Source organism: Harmonia axyridis, chromosome 4 (assembly GCF_914767665.1).
Source record: "Harmonia axyridis chromosome 4, icHarAxyr1.1, whole genome shotgun sequence".
Taxonomy (NCBI): domain Eukaryota; kingdom Metazoa; phylum Arthropoda; class Insecta; order Coleoptera; family Coccinellidae; genus Harmonia; species Harmonia axyridis.
This window is the reverse complement of record NC_059504.1, coordinates 7,677,590-7,689,810: the sequence shown is the minus strand read 5'-3', so window position 1 is coordinate 7,689,810 and position 12,221 is coordinate 7,677,590. Positions and strand designations below refer to the sequence as shown.

At 33.7% G+C, this 12,221-nt stretch overlaps 1 protein-coding gene across 1 annotated transcript; it reads left to right on the top strand.

The window, feature by feature from the left end:
- Window positions 1-575: 575 nt before the first annotated feature.
- Window positions 576-7,374, top strand: LOC123677782. Its single transcript, XM_045614485.1, has 6 exons — window positions 576-1,058; window positions 2,202-2,479; window positions 3,880-4,133; window positions 5,179-5,543; window positions 6,217-6,497; window positions 7,023-7,374. The coding sequence occupies exons 1-6, from the start codon at window positions 691-693 to the stop codon at window positions 7,208-7,210; spliced, it is 1,734 nt and encodes a 577-aa protein (XP_045470441.1). The 5' UTR covers window positions 576-690; the 3' UTR covers window positions 7,211-7,374.
- Window positions 7,375-12,221: the final 4,847 nt, after the last annotated feature.

The following is a 12,221-nucleotide window of genomic DNA, read 5'->3' as shown; positions in this document are numbered from 1 at the left end:
ATAACATCAATAACCCTCTTCGTTATAGTTGATTGCCCCTAGGATAATACCAATAAGCGACCATTGAATTTGAAAATATAAGGACTAATATAAAATATGTACTGAATGATTTAGTAACAAGAAACATATAGAAATAAAGAAAGAATAAACATCCAAAATAATGTTTAATGTTTCAATATTTTTCCTCCCATCGGTCAGGCCTAATTTTTGGAATGCTTCAACTTATGCTTTTGATATTCCAATGTACCTACTCAATAACAAATTTCTTGATGGTAATTTCAACTTTGTTCGAAAACATATTTTATTATATTTCAGAGAAAACAGATTAGCATATATACATTCCTCATTAACAGGAAATTCGCATATTCCAAACCTTAGTGCATAGAATCGACTAAATACTATAATACGCCTCAAAAGTTTCTTCTTGTATTCTGCAATAATACAATGAATCTATATGTTTTTGCATTTTCATTTCAAATATGCTAATTTAAAAGATAAATACGTTGTCATCGATAGTGTTTTATCAAGAAACATAAGACTATCACGTGGATATTGATAACATGGTTCCGATTCCTAGAAGATTCAAGCATATTTTGGCTTTAGGTTAGAAGGTTACATTCATTGAAGAGATCTGAAGAAAACAGAAGTGAGATTTAAAAAACAATTAGTAATTCACGATTTGTTCAAAAAATGGCTAGTGCGTTGAGTCATTTGGAAAATGCTGTGTTTCAGTTCAAATTTGTTGTGAATTTCCTTAGATTATATTCTGATGTGCTCAAGTGTCCAAAAAAGAAAGCTGTGAGTGTGATGGACGTCGGATGTGGTAGCGGAAGAACTCTGTTGGAACATCTACTTCCGGCATTACCAACAGATTTTCAAGAGTTAATAGGAGTGGATAAATATGATGCAATGATCGAATATTGTGGAAAACTTGAGGTTGATCCAAGAGTTTCTTTTCGTCAATTGGATATTCAAACACAGGAACTTCCGAAAGAATTCGAAAATAGATTTGATCTCATCACCTCTTTTTTCTGTTTTCATTACGTAACAGATTTTAGGTAAGTTTTTAGAGCTTTATGATGATATATAAGCAGATCTTTGACAGAATAAACAACAGATCATTGTTTTCTATCGGCAGATAATACCTACCGTTCTTAATACCTAATATTATACTGAATATTATCAATTACACCCCTTGATGATTTTATTATTTTGAATATTATGGCTTGAAAGATGAAAAAGTTGTTAGGACATTGAACTTGCACTATATTTTGAAAGGATAAGTGAATATTTCGGTTCGATAATAATCTAATGATGAGTGAGGCTCACGGTCAAGGGAAAGTTATTATTATAACATTATCAGTATATTGCAATTAAAACGGAACTATACTTACTTTGAAATGCACTTCGATGCGCATTTCAAGAGATATTTCAAGCTGAAAATCATTCTTGAATTCCTTGTTCAATTTGTGACGAAGAATTTCTCATGACTTTTTTCGAAAAATCACCGTTTTCATGCAAAAAATTGAACATCTCAACTTATATTATCAATATCTTCAATTAATTATTTGTTAGATCTGGTGATTTTTTCAATTTGAATCAGTCAAATAAATAGAAATTCAAGAATGATTATCAGTTTTATAGTGGAGTACAATTTTCTTCTAGAAAATTGAGATCAATTAATAAATAATCAATATTCAAAAAAACTTTCCACACCCCGTTTCTCGTATTAAAAATTATCTGTGAAGTTTGTCACACTTTTTCAGTATCACCCTATATTTTTTACTTTTCTTTCAATTATATTTAGGCAACATCTTGCGTGGCTCAGAGTAGAGAATATCTTTCGGCTTCACAAGTCGATAAAGGTACAGAGAATGTTTAGTCATTTTTTCTTCCATTTCTCCCTATTTAAGGAAAAAGTTGATTTTTTGGCGAGATCTTCATGAATTACTTTTATGCATGGACAGAGGCTGTTGCCTAGATTCGGTTCAGCCATATTTCAGCGCTTGAGGTGCAGTGGCAGTTCATAATATTCATTTGTTTTAATGTAAGGTGTTCTCTGTTGAATCATTGGGAAAGGAAAGGAACTTATGATTTGTTTGGGATGAGTCCACTCATATTATCATTGTTGCTTCATGGTTATTGTTTCGTGTTTCTGATCTTTGATTTTATAATTTGAATACAAAATTCTATCATTTCAGCCAAGCACTGAGAAACATGCACAAAATGCTAAAACCAGGAGGGGAGTTGTTGTTCATTCAACCAACCAACTCAAATCCACTTTATTTGTGTTATAGAGAACTTAGTAAAATAGATAAGTGGAGATCATTGTTCAAAGAATTTGACAAATATACGCTTCGTTTTCGTGGAAAGAATCGAGATGCTGAATTGAAGGAATACTTTAAACGGAATGGCTTCACATTAGACAGTTATTTATTTTTGACCGATTTTATGGAAATTGAGGCGAAGCACTTCATTAGTGAGTATTGATTTCTTTTTATAATGTGTGTTTTATTTTGTTGAGCAGGGTTACTGTTCATAGATAAACTGTCGTTACAAAGAGTTGAACAGTCTGGGAACACGACCTACCCCTCAAAACCTAACCTAATGTTTTGAGGTATATTCCCTATCGTTGACCTCTGGGTCTTTCTGGTTAGGTTGTCATCCCTTTCACATATCCAATGGGTTTGTAAAGGGTGTTTTTTTTAGAGCTATAGAACTTTAAATTGCAATAAAACAACGATGGATTATTCGATTGACATGAATTTTATATATCCACAAGATAATCTTGTGGCATTACATTTTACATAATGATTTCTGGCATATGACCGCCACGGCTGGTTCGGATGTAGTCCAATCTGGACGTCCAGTTTTCGATGACTTTTTCCAACATTTGTGGCCGTATATCGGCAATAACACGGCGAATGTTGTCTTCCAAATGGTCAAGAGTTTGTGGCTTATCCGCATAGACCAATGACTTTACATAGCCCCACAGAAAGTAGTTTAGCGGTGTTAAATCACAAGATCTTGGAGGCCAATTCACAGGTCCAAAACGTGAAATTAGGCGGTCACCAAACGTGTCTTTCAATAAATCGATTGCGGCACGAGCTGTGTGACATATTGCGCCGTCTTGTTGGAACCACAGCTCCTGGACATCATGGTTGTTCAATTGAGGAATCAAAAAGTTAGTAATCATCGCTCTATACCGATCACCATTGACTGTAACGTTCTGGCCATCATCGTTTTTGAAGAAGTACGGACCAATGATTCCAGCAGCCCATAAAGCGCACCAAACAGTCAGTTTTTCTGGATGTAACGGTGTTTCGACATACATTTGAGGATAAGCTTCACTCTAAATGCGACAGTTTTGTTTGTTGATGTAGCCATTTAACCAGAAGTGTGCTTCATCGCTAAACAAAATAAAATGGACGTAGTGCGCGATACGTATTCCGCACAGAACCATTATTTTCGAAATGAAATTGCACTATTTGCAAGCGTTGTTCAGGCGTGAATCTATTTATGATGAATTGCCAAACCAAACTGAGAATAAATCACTTGACAGCTGTTAAATCGGTCGCCATCTTGAACAGTAATGCCAACTTAAAGTTATATACCTCGAAAAAAACACCCGTTAGTTAACTATCCTTTTTAGCTTTTCATTTGGATGTTGACTTGATTTTTTAAGAATATTCTCGGATTTTCCGTATAGGAAATCTGTCACAGTTTCCCAGTTTCTGTGTTGGTTAGTGTATATTTTGAATATTAATGGGTAAAGTTCTTGTTAGCTTCTCTCAAATTTTGCATCAAATCGTTATCAACCTTTATTTGAATGGAGTTTCAAGCAGATATTGTTATAATTATTATCTCTCATTTTTCCAGATACATTCAAAGCCCTGGATGGCTTCAGGGATGACATACCTGTGGACGAGCAAGATGAATATCTCAAGGCTTTTCACGAATGCTTCAGTATTATAGAAGATGTCGATTTCGTCAATGAAGAAAGTTTAGAGAGGAAAACTAAATTCTCAATTGAATTTCTGTCCGTTCATGCACGGAAAGACGAAGAAACAGAATTGGAACCCATAAACTCGATCTATAATAATGAAAGCTCCAGAGCGTTATGTGCAATATTATAAAAGTACCTACACATGGATTTATTACATTTACTATACCTATATCTATATAATTTTTTCATTAATTCAATAGCGCTATCAGACCTTAGAAGCTTTGTTTTTAGGCAAAGGAGTATTTGTACATAAACTTAAATATTTTACATATAAATTATTTTAATTTAATTTCAGATAATTATTTATGGAGACGTTGTCACATTTTTAAATTATTCTTTGATAAGATTAAATGAAGTACTGAAAATATAGAACTGAAATTCACGTTTCTACATTCATTCGAAAATATATCCGAACAAATTTCCATTTGACAGAAGGATAACAGACATGAAAATGAAATTGTAACACTACCCAATCGGGCTTTAAAAGTCTAACACTCTGAAAGAAAGCCTCTTAGTTTAAAAAACGATCTGTACTACTTTTTCTCCTTGATATAAATATTAGGTTGAAATTCACAAATTAAATTAAAGAAGTTGTTAAAAAACAAAGTTTCAATATTTTGGGAGCTGATTATAGAGTTTAAAATAAGTGAAAAAATCGTACGAAAAAGAGAAAAAAAGCTTTCCTTTTGCCTCCGACCGAGCGAACAATCATAGAGTATAATTTGACACTTCGAAGGATGTATTTTGGGTTGCCAGAAAGAAAGTAGATGGTTGGATTGTAACGAAAATGATTCTTTCTTATTTTATTATCGGTGTTATTTTATTTGATGATATATTTTTTCCATTTTTTTTTCAATTAGGTACCATTAATCGCTCATATCTCCAAATCGGCTCATTTGCTAAACCTTTTACTTTTAGAGGTCAAGAATTATCTCCCAAAATATCGGAACGCTACATCATAAAAGATAATAAAGCGAAAGGCTCCAATGCATAGAGTGTTTACTGAACATGATAAGGAAAACATGTTTAGAAATAATTGATAATTTCTCCACTTGCTGTCAGATTTAGTGGGGTATCAGTGAAGATAAGTGCAATCCATATGTTCGCCCTGAATCTCTGAATTTTGGATATGTTCATTAACTTGTCAATTATTAAATAATCCATTCTAAAAAATGGCAAACGCTTTGAAATATTACAAAAATGCAGTGTACCATCTTGACACTGTGGGAAGAATTTATACCAAATATATGAAGTCCACGAATTTGCCAAATATCCCGTTGAGTGTACTAGATATTGGTACAGGTAGTGGGCGCATATTCTCAGAAGTAATGGTTCCAATGTTACCGAAAAATGTTAAGGAAATTGTTGGCAGTGACATGGATGAGGAAATGATGGAATTTTGTCGCTCGATGAACAAAGATTCGAAAATAACATTCGAAAAATTGAACATTGAAAAAGACGAAGTACCGAAACACTTGGAGAATAGATTCCACCTACTTACTTCATCATATTGTTTCACGTATGTGAGGAATTTGAGGTGAGCATTGATAACCGATAAAAATTTGAACTCCTCATGAATTTGAACTCCTCATGAATTTCACAGTTCAAAACAACCAAAATCCTATCAGATCGTTTTGCGTTACATTCTAACCCATTCGGATGTTTATAAGATTTCAATTTCTAAAAGTGGGAAAAGTTTTAATTTGAAATACTCTCCTTATTTCTCTATAAGCTCAATTGTTAATTCAAATTTTATTAAGTCCTGGGTCTCATAAGTACAAACACATTCTTTCCCAAAATTTGAACATAGCCATGTGGCTATTGTTCTGCTTGCATAGCATTTTTTCTATAGAAAAATTGTTTATCAGTACACGATACTCGATTTATCCATTTTTCAAACAACAAAAAACACTTAACCTTCAATATTTCGATCCAGGCTCAGAAATTTTGACACGTTTATATTGAAGCTTGGTACTTGATACTAAGAGAAAAAAAGTTGTATGACATGTGTCATTTCTGTGGGACTTGTTAGGTGATAAGTACACTGCTAATTCACTGATTTCATCTTATTCAGTTTGTTCTATAATTTATTCTATAATTTTCCTGAGAAACATATCATACAGTAAAACTCTCGAAAAATCCCATAATTTTACTTAAAAAAACAAATAATTACACTCTCAAGAAATCCATCTCTTGATAATAATTTTCAGACAAGCCTTCTCCAATTCAAGTAAATTACTCAAACCAAATGGAGAACTCATAAACCTATTTCAATTTAAAACCAATGCTTTATACTCAACGTATAAGGAGATGAGTAAGATGAAGAAATGGAAAGCCTACACATCCGAATTTGCTGATTACACAACACATTTTTCTGGTCCAAATCCCGAAATAGAACTCAAAAAAATACTCAAAGATAGTGGCTTGGCTCTTTTAGATTACGAGTTTGATTACGATCATGCTTTTGAAATGAGTAAGAGGGAAGTTCTTGGTAAGTGATTTTTGAGAACTAGGATCTAAGTTAGGTCTGAGATATTTAATATTTATTTATATGAACTGAAAAAAAAATACAAGAATAGAGAAATAACAAATGAATAGTGCTGATGAAGTGCTAGTAGACACTTCTCTCAAATTTTGTCAATTTTGATATCATTTTGAAGCTGCTGAAGTTTTTGAATCTAAACAGATATTTATAGATGAAGAAGTTTATCAATATGAGAATAATAATATTGAGAGTTTTTCAATAAGAATGATAATAATTTGAATGGTCATAATGTCAACTCTGTGTATGATTTGTCGACATTTCTTTTCATTTATGTTCAGTAGATCATGACATTAAATCATGGTTATAAAGACTCTTCGATGAGCAATGGCTTGGAGGAAACAATTCAACAATTGCTAAACGTTGTTCAATCGTTTAACTTCATCAAAAAACAAAAATAAAAGAATAATTTACGTTATAATCATTTCAGATATGTATATCATTTCAGTTTATAAGTGTTATGTTCTTTTGCAGAAGTCTACCAATCCTTGGACCATAAACTTGTATCACTTCAAGGGAATCAGCAAAAAGAGTTTCTTGAGGATTTCCTCTCAATTTTCTGTGAACTAACAGAAATCGATTTTCGAGATGAGAAAACGCTCGATGATGTGATACATTTCACATTTCCTACAGTATCAATGCATGCAAGAAAAGAAAAATAAATAATATCTCATAAGTAGATCTTTGAACTGCATTTCGAATCGAGGTCATAATGATACAAGTGATATTCATCTACATCACGTGATCAAGATCATTCATTGTATAACGATCAAAAGATAATTCTATAAGCAATGCAACTAATCGAAATAAAATGACAGTTATTCTATTTACACACCTTTATTTCATGAAAAGCAATTGTTTCGCTACACAGTAACTTCTTCAGATTTTGTATTTTGAAAAAGTGAAATTTTTAAAATGAAAATATCACCAAAAATTTAAGTTAATATGGAGTTAGGCAGATATCATCATCAAAGGATTCTGGGAATTGCAACAATCAATGGATACAGAAGAATATTTAAAAACGGCTAGTAGTTAGATTCAATTCTGCGTTCAAATTTTCAATTTTACTATATCTATTCATTTCTAATTCTTCTTTTTATTTAAGTATATAGAATTTGAAAATTGTGGTTGAACATATGTTTTACTTCTAATAAGTAATTGAGATATGTAGAATTAGTAGAATTGCAGAAGTATTCAAAGATTCAATGATTTAAATTTGAGAAGATCTTTTTTTTGTCCAATACAATGTGATTCACCGCAATGGCCTTTAAGAAGTTTATGAAAAACTAATCATAATTTTTCCTGAAAATGAGCAAGTTGAGGTTTGAGACAGTTATCTTTCTCCCTAAAATATTCTCAGATCTGTACAACTTCCAGTTATACCGGAAACAGACTACTACTTCCTCATTTCAAATGACACACCCAGTATATTATTGCATCATAAGATAGCTTTTTGATGGAAATTCAGCAATATGCTATACCTTGGGTATAACTCAACTTTATTTCAAATATTATCAAATAATGTTACAGGAATTTTTTATTCGACAGTAAAATATCCTCAAATTTACGTAATCAGATTTCGTATCCAACGTTTCGTACTCTCTAGACCACCCTCATTCTCATTTTTTTCGATACAGACCTGCATATGTTATGACACTTTTCAAAATGACTTTTAACGCTAAATTCAACGATATATCATACAATGTCATTCAAACTTGATATTCAGGTGATTTTGACCCTTATCCAAATTTCTTTGGATCGGATCTATAGGGTGTTTCCTAAACATGCGGCAAAAATTCAGGGGGTTGTTCCTTGGACTATTTCTTCAAAACCATACCCCGAAAAAAAATATTGAGTACGCCACTGGATTCTACGCAGAATTCTGATTCAGACGTAGTTTTTACCTCAGCATTATTTCTAATAACTTCGGAGATAAAGAAGGGGTCCGAAAAGTATCAATTTCCAAAATCACCCTGTATCTTTTGAACGGAAACAGTTATGCACAATCTGATTAGACTAACTTGAGTTTCACGAAAAAGTAGGACAGGAACGTGAAAACTGCAAGGCTCTATCTTAAATAACAAGCGAGAAACCTGGCAGTCTCACCCAAAATGGGATGCACTGTACAACCTCCTAGCTTTTAATGAATTTCCATCAGCAAGTCCATAAATGAAATGCATGTCAGTCATCTCGGTGTTTGTATAGCGATTCATAATAGTCAAAGATAAAATATTAATTGCTAATACATCACAAAACGAATTCAAATGAAAACCGTGTTTAATCTGTATTCCTTTACCATCTGCACTTATCAATTTTTAGTCAAAAAACTGGCCGTTTTTAGTAATTGGAATGTTGTTAAACAAATTTTAAAATAAATTGTACCTACTTAGTAAACACAGTGCGGTACGCATTTTTATTTAAACTATTATTAATTTTAAAAATATGAAAAATGTTGTTCGCCCTGTATCTTCGAAACAAAGAGGTTTTTCAAAAATCATCCAAGGACAAAACATGCTTAAAATAGTCCAAGGAACAACCCCCTGAATTTTTGCCGCATGTTTAGGAAACACCCTGTATATTACTTTTAGGTACCTTTAGTTTAATTAACAACATGCAATACATTTCGATGAGAAAATCAACTTACTCATCTTGAACTAAATGGGACATATCAGAATCAAATCAAGAAACAAGTAATAATTATTTACATATTTCAATTGATAATAATTAAACGAATTATCATTTAATGAAAGAAAAATCGAATGATTATTCGAAAGTAAATGAAAATGAATGATGTAAGTGTTCGAAATGTCCACCATTTTGTAAAATGCACTTAACGGTTCTGGAACCCATACTTCTTATACATTTGCTTATTTCGTCTTCTTGAATACCTTCCAATACATTCTCGATCTTCTCGCGAGAAATCACTATTGTTGGATTTGTCATTTGTTCCGTTGAAACAAATTACAAAATCGAACTTTATTTTGATATCATTACGATATAAGTTTTGCAAGGCTTGGTATTCAAATTTAAAATCATTGTATTCGCGTCTCTTGACTATTTTATTAACAGCAGATTTGGATAATTTGCATTCACTACAGATCCGACCCAAAAAAAATTGGATAAGGGTCAAAATCACCTGAAAATCAACTTTGAATGACATTGTATGATATATCGTTGAATTCAGCATTAAAAGTTATTTCGAAAAGTGTCATAACATATGCAGGTCCCTATTGAAAAAAAATGAGGTTGAGGGTGGTCTAGAGTTGGATACGAAATCTGATTACGTCAAATTAAGAACAATTTACTGTCGAATAAAAAATTTCTGTAACATTATTTAATAATATTCGAAATAAAGTGGAAAAAAAAGAAAAATCAAAATGACAGAATTTACTTTTCTTTTGATATCTCAATAACCGGCCCTGATAATCTCGATTTGTTTGAACTGCTTGATAATGCTTCTATGCATGCAACTTTTTCTCCATTTGACTGACCTTCTAACTCTTATGGTTTAAAAGCTACCAATACAATCCCATTGAAAAAGTGGCCACCCTGTACACATTCTATGTATAAAATTAATTTGCGACAACTCTTAATCGAAAATTTAATCGACTAGTACGAAGAAGAGACAAGAAAAAAAATCAATAGAGCATTCCGCCCGTTCGAAAAATATGGTCGGAAACAAATTAGAAAGATTAATGAGGCGTGAGTCTCCTGTGGGATCCAGGGATACGCGGTAGAATCCGGGACTAGAGCGTCGAAACTGCGTCTCAGGAAGGCGACAGGCATCGACGCAGTGAAAGAAAGTCTGAAAGACTAATCAGAACAATCTTGTCTCCGGCTATTAACTTATATAGGGGTATCAATTCTGTCCCCGCTTACTGAGATCCCGCGGGAGCCGCACTTACTCCTCTCTCCTTCTTTCTTTAATTTGTTTTTCTGCCGAGTTAACCGATCTCCGCGTCTCGTAACAGTTTTATTTTACATACGGCGCTTTTTCCAATTAATAGGGTACTTTGAATGTAGGCAGCGTGGGCCTCTCTGGTTCAATTCGGCAGAGGCCTTCAGCTCTCGTTCGGAATCATAGAATCGATTATTCATTTTGAAGTGGCCATTACGCCTTCTCAAACTGGGAAGTTCATATTGTAGCGGAATGAGGTTATACAGTTTGATAGCAATTAGAAACTCTTGGACAGATTTGGGTGATGAATACGTGATTTTCTGTCTGATGCAAATTTTAGGCTGTGGTTTATTAATCTTCGAAGAAAAGGAATAGAAATAGTTGAAAAACCAATGCAAAAATAAGGAAAAAGAGCATTGCAATGCAAAAATAAGGAAAAAGAGCATTGCATCATATTAAACTTGAACCCAGGTTGTCAGCTCCGAAGGTTACAATTAGGGATTCACGATTTGGCTTGATATTCAAGCTACTTGGCTTGATATTCAAGCTTCTTGGCTTGATATTCAAACTACTCGGCTTGATATTCAAGTTACTTGGCTTGATTAAAAAGTGCATCAAGGCTAACTCCTGCTGGACCTGAGCCTTTCTGTGGGCTAAGAAAAGACCAATATAAGGCTGCGGTCCAGTAATGGGAGTTAAATAACAGGATAACCCACTGGACTTACACTCCTGGACTTACTCAGGCCAAGAAATTCGTGATGATTTCACCTACCTACACCAGAAAGCTCTTGAAGCTGTCACGAGCCGAGCTTCGGGTGATGGTGGGACTGCTGACGGGACACTGTCGGTACAAACATCATTTGTACCGTATGGGAAAGTCAGCAGAAAAGATTTGCAGGCTCTGTGGATCAGAAGCAGAAATAGCCGAACACATGGTATGCAAGGGTCCAGAGCTGGCTGGCCTAAGAACCATTCAAATGGGGAAGCCGGTCCTGGATACCCAAGAGGTAACGGCCAAGGCCCCTAAGGAGGTTATCAGATGTTGGGGACATCTAAAAATTGCATATACTCCTTCCATCTATGTTTATTACTGTTTCTACTGATTATTTTTAATTCGCTCGATGTTCTCCAGTAGTTATCCTGTACTTTTTCTGAGATTTCTACTGTTTTTGGACGTCCTTGATGTGGATAGTCTACATAACAAAAAAATTTAGTCTAGTAGCAACAGAAAACTTATTAAACAAACAACCCATATACTATTTTCTACGCAATGAAACCACGTTACAAAAAAGATAATGAAAGACAAGAAATTCACTACAATATGAAATACAAATTATTTTCCAGACGCACATATTGTCGTGCAAACCAAGATTCCACATCTTCTCTACTACTTTCTCCCCTTATTTCAGTCTAAGCAACTGCACTGCGTTTCTTCTGTGGATGACACGGAAAAAGTCGGGGGGTTTTAAATTGAAGCTGGGGTGACAAAGTGACCGGAAAATAGCATTTTAAATGAGCACGTTCGAATGTTCCATTAGTGACAGTCGGCGAGACTTATGTGACTCCTAAAACTCCCTATAAATGACTTTTCCTGATGGTGGTAAGGAAAGTAAGTTTAATGAGAAAATTCGACAATTGAATGTGGACAATTCGAATATCGTTCTGTTTTCATTTTATTACTAGTCCCGTAATGGATTCTCCAACAATTTGAGTGAAGCTATTTGAACTCATTATCATTCCTGCATAAAAATAATTGAAGCAACACCCAATCAGAC

Excerpts from the sequence above, each read along its gene's own strand:
- LOC123677782 (XM_045614485.1), top strand. The coding sequence starts at position 691 with ATGGCTAGTGCGTTGAGTCATTTGGAAAATGCTGTGTTTCAGTTCAAA. Across the intron at positions 2,480-3,879 it reads TGAGGCGAAGCACTTCATTA|ATACATTCAAAGCCCTGGAT; the intron begins GTGAGTATTGAT and ends TCATTTTTCCAG. Across the intron at positions 5,544-6,216 it reads ACGTATGTGAGGAATTTGAG|ACAAGCCTTCTCCAATTCAA; the intron begins GTGAGCATTGAT and ends AATAATTTTCAG.